The sequence below is a fragment of the Schistocerca gregaria genome, chromosome 3 (genome assembly GCF_023897955.1).
Source record: "Schistocerca gregaria isolate iqSchGreg1 chromosome 3, iqSchGreg1.2, whole genome shotgun sequence".
Classification (NCBI taxonomy): domain Eukaryota; kingdom Metazoa; phylum Arthropoda; class Insecta; order Orthoptera; family Acrididae; genus Schistocerca; species Schistocerca gregaria.
This window is the reverse complement of record NC_064922.1, coordinates 387213315-387229745: the sequence shown is the minus strand read 5'-3', so window position 1 is coordinate 387229745 and position 16431 is coordinate 387213315. Positions and strand designations below refer to the sequence as shown.

Genomic DNA, 16431 nt, shown 5'->3' with positions numbered 1-16431 from the left:
ATATTTTGTTATGAAAGCATTTTGAAAGCTATGTCTCTGAAAATTTGAATTTGACTTTTGGGTTGGAAATAAGAAACTCGCATTTCACTGTTTCTTGTAAATTCAATCCTTAAGGTGGTGAAATAGGGCCGGACATAATTGCCCAGTACGAACCGCTAAGGATAGATCTAGAAATTTGGTGAGGGCATGGATCTTATACTATAGGTAATGTTTAAGAAGGGATTCTTCGAAATTCCATTCCAAAGGGGATAAAATAGAGGATGAAAGGCTTTTTGGAAATACATCGCTATTGAGGCAATTTTGAAGTTAGAACTACTAAAATTGCTATCTGGTTTCTCAGTCAGAAATTAAAAAATAGGTTGTTTCACTGTTTTTGAAAATTCAATCACCAAGGGGGTGAAATAAGGAATGAAAATTTTTAAGAAAATATTTCGTTCTATTAAAAAAATTTTAAAGCTGAATCTATGAAAGCTGGTATTTCATATAACGGTTAGATACAAAGAAATATGTGTTAGAGAATGAAAGTTGGTATAGAAATATCTCCACCAGAATGCAAAAGCCCTGCAGCTCTGGCCCTTATGCAAGCAGTTATTCGGCTTGGCAGTGATAGAGAGAATTTTGGATGTCCTCCTGAGGGATATCATGTCAGATCCTATCCAACTGACGCATTAGACCGTCAACATCCCGAGCTGGTTGGAGAGCCTTACCCAAAATTCTCCAAATGTTCTCAACTGGGGAGAGATCCGGCGACCTAACAGGCCAAGGTAGGGTTTGCCAAACACGAAGGCAGGAAGTAGAAAATCTCATTGTGTGTGGGCGGACACTTTATTGCTGTAATGTAGGGCCGTAGAGTATCGTCGACGTACCGATGTACTGTAAGGATGCGGCGAATGATAACCAAAGGGGTCCTGGTATGAAAATAAATGGTGCCCCAGACCATCGCTCCCTGGTTGTCGATCCGCATGGCGGGCGACAGTCAGCTTGGTATCCCACCGCTGTACAGGCCTTGTCCAGACTCGACTTCGCTAGTTCAAATGGTTCTAAGCACTATGGGACTTAACATCTGAGGTCATCAGTCCCCTAGACCTAGAACTACTTAAACCTAACTAACTGCCGGCCGGGGTGTCTCCGAGCATTATGCGACGGCCACTCCGACAGGCCGGGGTAGCCGAGCGGTTCTAGGCGCTACAGTCTGGAACCGCGCGACCGCTACGGCCGCAGGTTCGAATCCTGTCTCGGGCATGGATGTGTGTGACGTCCTTAGGTTGGTTAGGTTTAAGTAGTTCTAAGTTCTAGGGGACTGATGACCTCAGAAGTTAAGTCCCATAGTGCTCGGAGCCATTTTGAACCTAACTAACTTCTTAAACCTAACTAACCTAAGGACATCACACACATCCATGGCCGAGGCTGGATTCCAACCTGCGACTATAGCAGCAGCGAGGCCCCGGACTGAAGCACCTAGAACCTGCGGCCACAGCGGCCGGGGGCTGAGTTCGAAGCGGGACTTATCACAGAAGACAATTCTACTCCAGTAAATGAGATTCCAAGCTGAAGACATGTCTGGAAACGCTCTGGCCAGTGGAGGGATATTAACGTGACCGACGCCCACTATACGGCCCGAAACTGGGAGTGATGGTCTGGTGTGCCATTGCTTTTCATAGCAGGACTCATTTGGTTGTCATCTGCTGCAGCCTTGCAACGCAGTGGTACGTCGACGATATTCTACGGCCCGTTTTATTGCCCTTCGTTGCAAGCCACCCTGGGATCACATTTCAGCAAGATAATGCCCATCTGCATACTGCTTATCTTCCTGCTTGCCAAACCATAACCTGACCAGCAAGGTAGTCGTATCTACCAGAATTGCCGATCCCTTACACCAAAGTACTCTGTAAACATCTTTCAACAAACCCCGAAATTTTGATGGTGGGATTCAGGTTCACGCTGTACACCTTTGACAGCACATGGTATGTTCTAAATTTCTGATCTCAGATAAACTCTCCGAAAAGACATGTTCGTCTATTTCAAAGGCCATGTTCGCTGGCAGAGCTCCATATCTCTTAAATTATTCAGAGAAAGCCTCTTAAAGCTGCCTGAAACAGTCTTAGTAATATTTTTTATTATTTTTGTTTAGTTTCGATCTTCAGTAATCATTGCGCAACAAATATAACGTGGGAGGGCGATTCTGTGACATCAAAAGTGCTGCCGTTCAGTTTCTCCAACCCAGATGCTTGGTACTCGTTCACTGAGTACTTCTGATGTCAACGAATAATTCTTCCATAGTCTGTTGATAATGGTTGTCGACCTGATGATGATTTCAGATCGATATTAGTCAAGAGTAAGAAACAGGTTTTACCGATTTTGACGTGTCTACTCTCATTTTTTCAATTGTATCTGAGCTGTAGGCGCGAAAAATCTGCCTCGTCTCTGCTGTTCCACTGTGCGGTAACACTATCTGGAAGAATGCCTAAAGGGCTAAGCTAAACGTTCTCACCTCACGCCGGTCCCTCCAACGCCCTTGGTGATGCTCGCGTCCCAAGCTCCAGAGATTTTATCCTTATAACCTGGAACAAATCGCGTTGGACGCGCACATCTTCTGAGTCCTAAACAGGCACTGTCGTAATAAATATTTCTCTTTTATGGCCGTAGTAAAAATAGCGGTCGTGGGAATGCCTGCAGGAGTTTTTGTAGAAGTTGGATATTACTGAGGAATAGGCGGACTTGGTGTTCTGATGGTGAACCACGTGCCAGGAAACCGAAAGACCGAGGGATCGAATCTCGTTCGGGTCACGGAACATTCCAGTCTGCCTTCAACCTAACCTTTACCTTAGAATGCCGTAAGATTTGTCAGGAACGAAATGTGGTTAAACTGTAGGTACCCTTTCTTCATTAAGGTTCCTGAGGTTGTCTGGAGACAACCACGTAGCCGAGGTGAAAAAGTGCACGGAATTATTATAATAATAATAATCATTATTAACAGTTATACCTAAATTCTTCTTTCTTGAATGATTGAATGATTATGTCTGAAGTCTTCTTTCAGACATAACCTGCCTATTTGGAAAACGGTGAATCGATATAAATAAACGCAACGTCACACTGGATTAAAACAATGTGTTTGTGCTTACGTCTTTGAAGCTACTTTCCCTTCAAATTATGTACTTCATCAGTGACGCAATCACACGTACGTTACTACAAGTTTTCAAAATCCTTTCAGTAAACTGGCTTCAGCAAACACGCGGTATTTTCTATCGCTTCTTCCTGATTCTCAAAACTTGAATAGGATAAGAACGACGATAAGGGGCTAGTCTGTATTACGTAAACATGTGTCGACACAGCTGTCCGCCCCGAAGTCAAAAGTGCAGCCTGAGGCGAGTATCCTAATCATGCTAAAGGCCGTAAATAAAAATGGCTCGCATCACTTCCCTAAACACCGACATGCGCCGGTTTCTTCTCTACTGACTGGGTAAGGTGTCTCTGCGCTTAAATTTGATCTACCATCGAGGGATTTTTATTTTAAATTATCAGTTAATTATTGCACGTTCAAAATGAAGGACGTATCGCCTTTTGCCTCCGGAAGTCTAACCTGATACCTTCAGGCGGAGAACCCAACTACGGGGAGCGGAGAAGGGAAGGAGAAGAAAGGTACCGCCATTTTTACTTATGGTAACCAGTGATGCCGAGAACGAGGAGGGCGAGTGCCTCAAGCTACTCCACGAGATCTGATACAAACGGTGGGGAGTCTTGTGTTTGTGTGTCGTCAGGTAGACACTTATCTACATTTCCCTCACTATCGCGACGATACGTTATGCAGTTTGAGATTCGGCCCATTGTAGAGTTCTGGCCTATTAGCCTGTTTTGAGACTGCATTGATAAAAAATAGAGAAAAGTTGAAATTACTTCAGCTGTTCTAAACAGTGTCGCTCCCATTTGAGTACAACGCACAGTGTGTTCATACAACCACTTGAAACAGTGAGAAAAGTCCGTTTTGGAACGATGTTCAGCTGAAGCATCACAGTGGCTTGAATGTCAGTTTTTTCGTCACTCTGTCGTTTTGTGGTAGCTACGTATTGATAACACTGATTGACTGTACGTTCGTATACTTTCGCGAACTGTTCACGACTGAGCTGCAGGTTACTTGGACATTGCACCATGAGGCAGCGGGTTGAAGTAAAATACTTTTGTTTTCTGCAAATGTAATGATATGTTGTTTTCTATCCAACTTTAGAAACAATTTCGATATGTTAGCTACGTTTAATAGAGTTCAGTGTATCACCTCATATGAACCAAATGTAGTGAGCAGGCACATTATCACTGCAAACTCTTCAGATTTTATACTGTGGAGTACTAGGAAATTTAAACATCATAGTCACTATGACAAATATCTAAATAGACATTTCACCATCGAGCTGTGATATGAAACAATAATGCAAGAAAGAAATCAGTTCCGTGCGACAATTAGTCTCCTCTGAATCGAATAAGAGGTATTATATAAGGTTCTGAAGAAAATGCGGTAATGCAGAACAAGACGTTTTTAATTTTTAAAGCAAAAAGCCGGAAAGCTAATTTCAGGAATTTCTGTAGCTATGCTTCATTTACATACAGTATTTTCTGCAGTTTAATGAACATTTACTGTTTACAGCAAGAAGATTGGAAAACTCATTTGTCTCATGTACTGCTACAGTCGCCTTGTGGGAACTGCTCACTATTTTCCGGTGTGGTCGTTTCTCTTATTAGTGATCATTATATATTTATAACTTTAACAGTACGTCAAACAACTGTTTACTTGTAGGTAAGCGCTACACCTAAAAGGCACAATTAATAAAATACACAAAACATAACTGTTCGCCTTTGGATACAGACACAGCTACTCACTCGACTTCAGTATGGCAGACTTCACGCACATGCACAAAATTTTGGCGCATGGGTTGCAGCCTAGTTTCCATTCTGTAGACTTTCTATCCTTTGACTGTGGTGTCAGGAAGTAAATACGGAAATAAAGTTAAATAATAGAATAAAAATTTGCCAGATCCTGAAGAAGCAAACCCCTTACTGTCCGACATGAACGCTAGGGAAAAGAAAGAAAGACAATACCACGTCAAAATTCGTAACGAGAGCTGCAGAAATCGTATTTAAATAACAGGAAAAAAGTCTTGCCATTGTAAAGAAATATTGTGAGAGTAAGGATGTGACCGTAGTTGCGATTTACCACATTACCTACAGTATGAGAGCTAGCCAATGAGAACAAGGTGTCCTTAATCTGTCAACGCAGCCGTTTTGACAAATTCGCCCGCCCTCCCGTTTTGTAAGTGGGTCTGGCACCGACCTTGCCTTATTAGATCACGCAGCGGGCACAGAGCCAAGTTGACCGGCGGCCTTGCATCGCTGTTTACGTTCGTCCTGTTCCGAATGCCTGGCCTAACTCAGCCACGGAACCATCGGTGCTGCCACGCAGGTTTTTGGCGGTCACTTCGGATGACGCATAGTATAAGTGGATACATATCTGCTGCGGACGGCCGTAGAAGCCTTTTTCCGCGTCTATATGACATAAATCGTGCCACGATAAGCTACAGCAAGCTGCCGTTCTTGATTGAAATTCTTGCACAAGTACTAATCTGCAATTCTAGCACACATAAATTAATATAGCGGCTGCACCTTCACTGTTCTCGCGTGTAAATGACGCGTAATGCAATCACGGCACATGACTACCCATATTTGATAGTCAACTTGTTGTGTGCGCTAGAACAGCTACTTTAATGGCCCCTTTGTGGTAACTTTCAGATTACGTAGAATATGGAAAACGGATATCAATCAACGTCGCCGTAAATTATTTACACTCGAGCAGTTCAGTCATGCTGCTCCTTAACTGCCGCTACACGCAGCCGCCTCCGTGGCGTAGTGGCTATTCCTATTGGCTAGCGACGCGGAAGTCCCGAGTTCGAGTCCGGTGCTGGAAAGCTATGCACTAACGCGAAGATTTTATTTAATTGTTGTATGGACACGAGTACACATATCGTGGCGACTGAATGAGCAGAGTTTTATCGAATAATGGCCTAGGTATCTTATCCACTTGATTAATACGCTTGACATCAGTGTATTCCTTGCCAGATGAATACAACGCTTCAGCATGAAAGTCAAATAGCAAATAAATAAGAGAGATACGTCCGTAGTGGCAAAAATGGATATTAGAGTTTTTAATTCTTTTTAGTAATATGACGTAATGCCACTGGGAAACCGTCATCGTACTGCAATCTATCAATAATAATAATCCATCTTAACCATACAACAGTTTTATTGATTTTCCAATTTCGAATCTCAAAGTCCTCTTCAAATAATAGAATCAAATACTTACATTTAAAAATATAATGGGAAGATACAGGTTGCTGTGTGTAGTTCTTGAATATACATACGAGAAAGGTCAGTATTAAGTTCAAATGGTTCAAATGGCTCTGAGCACTATGGGACTCAACTGCTGTGGTCATTAGTCCCCTAGAACTTAGAACTACTTAAACCTAACTAACCTAAGGACATCACACACATCCATGCCCGAGGCAGGATTCGAACCTGCGACCGTAGCAGGCGCACGGTTCCGGACTGCGCGCCTAGAAGCGCGAGACCAGTGCGGCCGGCTCAGTATTAAGTACAATTCGATCTACAGCTTAGTACTGTGTGACGTACGTACAAATTCGAAAGAATACCTTCTAGCATGATAGATGAACTAACCAACAAGCTGGTAATCCTAAATGTGGTACAACGTCGTAGCTTACCGTCAAACCAATTTGTAATGTGTAAAACTACTTGTAAATTATACAAAAAAGAATACACGAAAACTAATGTGCATAGACTGCCTTCTGTGAAGGGCAAACTGCAAAAATCTTCATAAAACGTGTTAAAATGCTATATGAGATAGCAGAAGGAAGCACGACATCAGACTGTTTCATACAGCTGGATATGTTGTTTAGTCGTGTAATTGGAAAGGACTACTACGTTCGTGTGCCATGGGATCTTTCTCTCATTGTAATGTGGATGACCGTGACAAATGCGTGTACAGATCGATTAAGTCAAGGAAAACAATGTAAACTGTAGATTCTTCTGTAACATGGTCCATTTTTTCTACTCTCTGTATGTATTTGTAACAAAACATGAGCATTTATTTTATAATTCCATGGCAGTAATCATTATACAATGCAAATTTTGTAAGCAGAAGCATTAACTTATACCTAATTTCTGTTTTCGTTGTTTCAGGTAAGCCACCATGTATGATCGACGTGAGATTCAACCGTGTCAGCGTGCAGTTATCATATTCCGCTAGCATGCCAGGAACAGTCCAGACACTCCGGTTCACTGTAAGTTGTTTTCAATCTACGGGGATAACAAATTAAGTACACTTATGTGTAAAACTTAAGAACGAAAGTAACTTTCGCGTGATGCGTCACTGAAGAGTAACATGGCTCGATGAAACTTTGACCGTATATAGAAAGAACTGATACAGTATAGCACACCGCATAATGTGTCACTGACGACTAACGTGGCTCGATGAACTAACCAACAAGCTGGTAATCCAAAATGTGGTACAGCGTCGTAGCTTACCGTCAAACCAATTTGTAATGTATAAAACTGCTTGAAAATTGTACAAAAAAGAATACACGAAAACTAATGTGCATAGACTGCCTTCTGTGAAGGGAAAACTGCAAAAACCTTCATAAATGTTAAAATGCTATATGAGTTAGCAGAAGGAAGGACGACATCAGACTGTTTAAAACATAGAAAGCACCGATACAGTATAGCACAGAAGATAACTGAAAGAAATACACAATGAGGCGAACACAAGCAACTTATTCAAAGACTATAATTACACTAAAATCACCGCGGTTTTGATTGTCTCCAGGACATAACAAAAGGCGGGACATAGTTCTTAATAGGGTATGTGATCATTACAGACAGAATGCATCCTTTGAAACGTGCTCCCATGCTCACTGATAGGTTGGCAACGAAATCTTGCGGCAGGGCGTTCCATTCCTCTACCAACGGCCGCGTGGTTGAAGGCGCTCGTGGACGTACTGCTGTACGTCTCATCAATAGATAGACCAGTGTAGTTGCGAATATCCTCTCGTTCCAGGAGCTTCTCTGTGCGTCGGCCATGGTGGCCGAGCGGTTCTAAGCGCTACAGTTTGGAACCGCGCGACCGCTATGGTCGCAGGTTCGAATTCTGCCTTAGGTGAGTTAGGTTTGTGTAGTTCTAAGTTCTAGGGGACTAATGACCTCAGAAGTTAAGTCCCATAGTGCTCAGAGCCATTTGAACCATTTTTTCTACCTGTGCAGTTCGAAGCTGTCGCTCATTGTGATCTATAAAAATGAACACAGGAGCCAATGCACCTACAAAAAGACCCATCTGGGGAAGGAGTACAGTGTCACAACAACAATGTTTGGTGAGTGTATTGTGTTCAAAGATCTGGAGGTCAGTAAGCCCAGGCAACATTATGCCCCTCCACACGATAACACCTGGACCACGAAAACAATCGTGTTCGACAATGGTGGGCATACCTTTCAATTTATCGAGAGATGGGAACCCGTAATGCACTCAGGAACATTGTCGACCATGATCGTATTGGTAGTCTAGATGTTATGGTCTGGGGGCCATAATGTTGCATGGGCTTACTGACCTCCCCATCGAACAGCAGAGAGGGATGAACTCTTGGAACGAGAGGATTGGTTTGGCCTGCCCATTCTCCCGACTTCCCATCAAGCACGTTTGGAATGCATTGGGGAGACATGTTCCAGGACATCCACTTGGACCAACGACTATCCAGCAGGTGTCAAACGCTCTGGTGGTGGAATGGAACGCCGAACCACATCAACTTTTTAACAACTTCGCGGCCAGCGGGGTGCACGTTGGAAAGCATGTTTTGCCATCCATTGTAATCACTCTACAAAGAACCATGTTCTGCCTTTTGCAATGTCCAGGGGAACATCGTAAATCGAGGTGACTTTGAATAAAATGAGTCATTCCTGTTTGTCTAGTTAAGCCATTACCTAACAGGGAAGGCTACCACGGCACGTTCTGATGACCAACCTGCACTATCCAAGGCCTTAGAACATAGAGTCCAAGACCAGCTAACAAACTACTTAAGTACAAACACCCAACTAGACGAACACCAATTAGTTTTCCGTAAACATCGCAGTACATCTGCCTTAATAGAGGTAACAGATGACCCGATGCTTGCCATGGATGCACGAGAAGCAACTATCAAGAGCTTGATAGATTTCAACAAAGCCTTTGGCACTGTCACTATAACATTTTACTTGTTCGCAAATTATGCTGTAATTTACCGTCTAGTAAGGTCATCCGAAGACCAGTATCAGCTGCAAAGCGATTTAGAAAAGATTGCTGCATGGTGTGTCAGGTGGCAGTTGACTCTAAATAACGAAAATTGTGAGATGATCCACATGAGTTCCAAAAGAAATCCGTTGGAATTCGATTACTCGATAAATAGTACAATTCTCAAGGCTGTCAATTCAACTAAGTACTTGGGTGTTAAAATTACGAACAACTTCAGTTGGAAGGACCACATAGATAATATTGTCGGGAAGGCGAGCCAAAGGTTGCGTTTCATTGGCAGGACACTTAGAAGATGCAACAAGCCCACTAAAGAGACAGCTTACACTACACTCGTTCGTCCTCTGTTAGAATATTGCTGCGCGGTGTGGGATCCTTACCAGGTGGGATTGACGGAGGACATCGAAAGGGTGCAATAAAGGGCAGCTCGTTTTGTATTATCACGTAATAGGGGAGAGAGTGTGGCAAATATGATACGCGAGTTGGGATGGAAGTCATTAAAGCAAAGACGTTTTTCGTCGCGGCGAGATCTATTTACGAAATTTCAGTCACCAACTTTCTCTTCCGAATGCGAAAATATTTTGTCGAGCCGAACCTACATAGGCAGGAATGATCATCAAAATAAAATAAGAGGTGTTCGTTTTTCCCGTGCGCTGTTCGGGAGTGGAATGGTAGAGAGACAGTATGGTTGTGGTTCGATGAACCCTCTGCCAAGAACTTAAATGTGAATTGCAGAGTAATCATGTAGGTGTAGCAGACTAAACTTCTCGCCAAATGCAGTGTAGTGGTTTCACTCATACCTGACGTCTCTCCAACACTGTGCCATGTCCGGCACCATAAAGTCACAATGGAGGCAGACAGTATCAGGCGACCGCCGTGCTTCGGTATTACGCCCTGTACCCTTCTGACAGTACGTAAATGATGTGTCTTTAGTCTTGCCCTATTGAAAATATCACAAATACGCTGATGACCTCCAGTTACATCTAAGTGTAAAACCTATAAACCTGAAGATAGCGGTCGAGAATCTCAATACCGTCCTGTGTGCATTATCAAAATGGGCGTAGGATATAGGTTAAAGCTCAGCGCATCCAAAATCCAAGCGCTACTTGGTAGTCATTCTTGGTTCATTAGCCAGAAATTTCGGGAATTCCTACCATCTTTAATTCTAAAAGGGACAAATATCAATTTCTCTCCTTTAGCAAAGAGCCTAGGAGTAATGATAGATGAACATCTAAATTGGACTGAGCACATAACTGCAATGTTCAGGAATGCATCAGCATTTGTCCGTCAAGTCGTCTGCTCCTGAGCGAAGGGATAGTTTCGAGTAAACCATATATCTACCGACGCCAGTTATTTAATATTTGCACAGGAGATCGGATTTCTCCCAGTTAACGTTGCTCAAGGAGCCTGAAGGTGGTGTAATCGAACACCGAAACTCGTTGCGTAAATAGATTAAATGCAAAAGAAACGCCTGTAGGTGTTTTAATTTCCATTTCATAACTATTGCTTATAAACCTTACTCCTAATAATTTAAAATGTACAATTTAACTCAATGTTTCGACACCTTTTACAGAATATCCGAGTCAAAAATTATGTCCATTGCGTTAATTTCCTCTCTGAAAGCCACACGCTAGTGTTACCGACAGTCCATGTCTTCCACAGTAACACTTGTGTCACCTGCAAACAGAAAAATTTTGAGTCATCGGTCACGATCATTGACATATATCAAGAAAAGCAACCGATCGAGACAGGAAACTCTTTCACATTTGCAGAGATGAACGTACCTGCACACCACAGATTAGTGTCGAGGGCAGCAACAAACCAGTCTTCGGACTGAAGATCACAAGAAAATCGACGACCAGAACGGTTCCCATAGCGTGACTGGAAGTGCTCAGAATAGCATGTGCAGTGAAAGTATTCACTGCTCAAATTCCGGGGAAAAACTCCATACCCCCGAGCTGCACCTGATGATATGGGTGCAAGCCACGAACCGGTAGTGCCACAGTAAAACTGATTCGAAATATAGCTGTTTTCGAAGTTATTGCTACAAAATTTCAACCAGGATTACGAACGGCACAGTGTCAGGAATTTTGGCTGGGAATAGTATCCGGTACGTTCAGCAGCAGTTGATCTATGTATCCCCAGAATACTTGGAAAAAAAATTAAAAATGGGAATTGTGATGTATTACACTTTTATTTTAATATGTTTTTCTTAGGAACTATTCTTTGCTTTACAGGATATATTGCATTTTTCACTGACGCCAAGTGGATTGTTTGCATCTTTCTAGAATGCTAATACAATTCTTTTTGGTTTATTAGTCCCCATTTCCTTTTATATTCATTGGTCTTACAGTTTAAAATCACATAGTTACTGTACGCAATTTGTTTTGCTTTCTCGCTGTATCTATAAAAATGCTGTCAATAGCATTGTTGATTACCATAACTGTTTGTAATAAATTCTAGGAGGGATAATTTGATTATATGAAACGAGATGGGACTTGAGTATACCTGTGTAATAGATTTGCCATGAATATACAAATTAAAATGTCCACTTAATATTAATGTCCTGTAGGTCAATCTATTTAGAAAGTAAAAAACTTGAATAATGCGACTAATTGTTTCACCAATAGCTTAGAATCAACAGATGGAGCACAGTGTATCGTTACTGTTACTATGAACTTCCTATCAGTTCTGCTTCTACAGCACAAGCTTCAACATGCTAATCACCGCGCAAAGTCGGGGCGTGTAATTTGTGTCACTTCTTCGTATAAACTGCATTTCCAACTTCTACTTCATTTCTCACAACAGCAGGTGCTTTCTGAATAACTATTAACTGTAATGTAGAGATCTTAATGTGTGCAAAGCAAAAAATAATAAACTACACAGCCACGCTTAGTAACTAGAGAAACGTGTCACAGCCATATTGTCGCACATCGCTGCTAACCACCAGGGCAGTCGTACCGCATACACGAAACGCATGCGATCCGTGGGATTTCCATCGATTAGTTTTCAGCGATAGATCGCTGCGATTTGCCCACACTCGTTCGATCTATGAAGCAGTCGCATGCCCATTCAAAGAAAAGCTGCGATCCAGCGCTCGTGAATGCCGCCTGTAAAGGTGGGCAGATGAAATGCAAGTCCGCACTTGGCGCAGAGCTAGCGGGCAGATGGCCAGTGCTGCAGGCTCGGGTGGGGGGAGGGGAAGACACTCGGCCCCGATGCGCAGGTTATCAGTTTTATCCGGCACCGGTGTAGCATGATGGCCCGCCATGTTGGCTAGCGTGAGCGGCGCTGCCATCGATCAGTGAGTGGCAGAGCGTGCCTTCCGTGTCCTGCTGTGACTGGTGTCATGCCACCGCTTGTGAGTACGCCACCAGTCTTCTTCGCTGTCTCATGAATTCTTCCTATCAAGCATGTTCTGAACGCGTCACACTTTGCGTATTACTCTTTATGAGTTGTTTTCTTACGTCCGCACTGGCGCAAACGCTCTTGCAACTATCACTTTTTAACGGTCTCGTTTAAAGAATCGCAGAAGCGCTTGCAGTAGCATGTCACTTTATGAGCTCGTAATCAGAAGTGCGATTCCGTCCTCACACGGCTGTCTGAGATTACCATAAGTTTTTCTCAGTTACTTCAGGCGAATATTCCCGCGTTCCCATTGAGAGTGCTAGCGGCGTGGTGGAGTAGCAGTGACGTCATTGCTTATAAGCCGCGGAACCTTATCTCGTGCAGATAAAGAAAGCAGCTGTTATTAAAAATTTTAAGAGTCGTAAAGTAGTGCCGTATCAACTTATAAAATACATAAAAATGTAAAAAATACTAAAATAACCGACGTTGTGACCGTGCTGAGCATCTGTCCTCAGTCTGCTCTGATAAAGGCCTCTGGGACAAGGCCAAAACGTAGGCTATTATAGTATTTTTCGTGTTTTAAGTTTTTTACAAGATGACGCGGGGGTACAACCCCAAGGATTGTAATGGAGACTGACACCTGGATGCAAAAGACTGCGTACTTATGGCACATAGTACTTGGATCGTAGCCAGAGAACGTGCTCCTAAGGTCAGAAAAGAATCAGTCGCTCAGCCTTATTGATCAGTTCGCCCGAGGCATCTCTCACCTGTGTGGTTGCAGTTGTTAGTAGAGCCTCCAAAATTATTACATGTCAGATTAGGTGTGTAGTTCCTTTTACACATCCAAGTTGAGGAGATAGTGGACTTGTAATATTTCCGATAAATATAAAATATATGATGTTTGTTAAACAAAAGTTCTTGTGCTTACATTCAATGTCCTAACCGTTTACTCGTAATATAGTTCTTAGCGACTTGTGTGTCTTGAAAGGAGGGTATAAGATGAACATCAACAATACGAGGATAATGGAATGTGGTCGAATTAAGTGCGGTGATGCTGAGGGAATTAGATTAGGAAATGAGACACTTAAAGTAGTAAAGGAGTTTTGCTATTTGGGGGGCAAAATAACTGATGATGGTCGAAGTAGAGAGGATATAAAAAGTAGACTGGCAATGGAAACGAAAGCGTTTCTGAAGAAGAGAAATTTGTTAGCATCGAATATAGATTTAAGTGTTAGAAAGTCGTTTATGAAAGTATTTGTATGGAGTGTGGCCATGTATGGAAGTGAAACATGGACGATGAATAGTTTGGACAAGAAGTGAATAGAAGCTTTCGAAATGTGGTGCTACAGAAGAATGCTGAAGATTAGATGGGTAGATCACATAACTAATTAGGAGGTATTGAATAACATTGGGGAGAAGAGAAGTTTGTGGCACAACTTGACTAGAAGAAGGGATCGGTTGGTAGGATATGTTCTGAGACATCAAGGGATCACCAATTTAGTACTGAAGGGCAGCGTGGAGGGTAAAAATCGTAGAGGGCGACCAAGAGATGAACACACTAAGCAGATGCAGAAGGATGTAGGTTGCAGTAGGTACTGGGAGATGAAGGACCTTGCACAGGATAGAGTAGCATGGAAAGCTGCATCAAACCAGTCTCAGTACTAACGACCACAAGAAAAACAACAGCGACTACAAACGACTAAATAAATTAAACTCTTTTACAGTGTAACAACAAAAGTTGTCATGCACATTTAGAGATATACAGGGTGGTCCATTGATAGTGACCAGGCCAAATATCTCACGAAAGCGAAAAAAGTGGTCCAACTAAAACATTCATATTTCTTTACGTACTACACGAATATGTAATAAAAATGGTGGTTCCTATTTTAAAAAACGCAGTTGAAATCCGTTTGACCTATGGCAGCGCCTTTTAGCGGGCCAACCATAGCGCCATCTGGTTTCCCCCTTCAAGCTAGACAAGTTTCGTTCTTAGTATTTTTTTCGTTTGACGCTAACTTCTTGAGATATATGGCCCGGTCACGATCAATGGACCACCCTGTATACTAGTGCTAGCCAAGGTATGTATTTATTCCAATCTTCTATTTGTCCATCGCGTTCTTCCCCTTCTTTCTGTCGATCTCCTACTTTCACCCTCTCTCTCTGTGCACCTCCTCCACCCCAACTCTCTTTCCATCTCGAGCCTCTCTCTGTTCTACATCTCTGCTTGTCTATCTGCTACCCCCCCCCCCCCCTTCCCTATGTCCAACTGCACCTCTGTCCGTCTACTGCCCCCTCTAATTTCATCTCTTCCTCCATCCTTTCTTTGACCATCTCTCCCTCTCGCTCTTCATCTCCTCCTCACTCCTCGGTCTGACCATCTCCTCTTCTTTCCTTTCTCCGTCTGTTTCCTCCTCCCCCCTCTGCGCCCATCTCCTTCTCTATTTCCTATTTCCCTCTCACATTCTCTTAGTCCATCTCCTTGCCCCCCCCCCCCCCCCCGCTCCCCACTATCTGTACGCTCTCTGTCTGTTGTCTGTCCATCTCCAACTCCTCCCTACATCCGAATAGGAGACTAGTGGTTCTTACCCTCACATTATTACTTTCTATGTCGTACGTAACTATGTGTCCAAATTTGATTGATATCTTTTCAGGGATTTAGGATGAGATTTTCACCCGTGGCTTTGCCTATGTATGCACGTGTCATATGTACTTCACGTATATTTAAACTATCGAAACATATTTTACACTAATGTATTTGCACACATGTTTCACCAGTATCTATAGCGAATTTCGCTCTCAGAATTTCGCAGCTCAGTGTCTATCACATCCTGAGCTGTGTGTCCTACAATCTTATTCTTTTTTTTTTTTTTAGGTAGATTTTGCGACTTACGTGAATACTGTGTGCGAAATATGTGACGTGGCCGGCGAGAGTGACCGAGCGGTTCTAGGCGCTACATTCTGGAACTGCGCTGCCGCTACGGTCGCAGGTTCTAATCCTGCCTCGGGCATGGCTGTGTGTGATGTCCTTAGGTTAGTTAGGTTTAACTAGTTCTAAGTTCTAGGGGACTAATGACCTCAGAAGTTAAGTCCCTTTGTGCTCAGAGCCATTTGAACCATTTTTTTGTGTGCTGTGCAGAGTTCAAATGGTTCAAATGGCTGTGAGAACTATGGGACTTAACATCTATGGTCATCAGTCCCCTAGAAATTAGAACTACTTAAACCTAAGTAACCTAAGGACATCACACAACACCCAGTCATCACGAGGCAGAGAAAATCACTGACCCCGCCGGGAATCGAACCCGGGAACCCGGGCGCGGGAAGCGACAACGCTACCGCACGACCACGGGCTGCGGACGTGCAGAGTTAGTACAAAGAAGTAAAAAATTTAAACATGCATGATTCGGGAGTTTTTCACGCATTCAGTGTTTATGACGTCGTATCCCTGCATTATGTGTCGTACAATGACATAATTTTGCTGGTACATTCAATGGTATATATGAATATACCACTAAATATAATGTTCTTCTGGGTGTCCTTTAACTGCACTATTTAGCTAAATCTTTCATTGCTGGCAAGTTGCTGAAAAGTATGAGTTCTGGAACAATGGAATTTTTTTTACTACAGTAAGTATGTTTAAATGCCTGTGCATTTTATTCTCGTTCCTCGTATTGAATTCGAGGAATGACCTCTAGCTGAGAAACAAACCATTAAAGGAAATGTTATTTACAACAAAATTTCATTAAGGAATAAAC

At 42.7% G+C, this 16431-nt stretch overlaps 1 protein-coding gene across 6 annotated transcripts in view; it reads left to right on the top strand.

Annotated features, from left to right (window-relative positions):
- LOC126354991 (enhancer of filamentation 1) overlaps window positions 1-16431 on the top strand; it is a 685921-nt gene that overhangs the window by 443711 nt on the left and 225779 nt on the right. The window contains exon 1 of one of the 6 annotated variants that reach the window (XM_050005098.1): window positions 12410-12692. The exons of 4 other annotated variants lie outside the window; for them this stretch is intronic. In XM_050005098.1, coding sequence (XP_049861055.1) covers window positions 12681-12692 — 12 coding nt within the window. In that variant the 5' untranslated portion in view covers window positions 12410-12680. Of the gene's footprint in view, window positions 1-12409; window positions 12693-16431 lie in introns of those variants that run through there. One more of the 6 variants, XM_050005094.1, reaches the window with a different exon arrangement.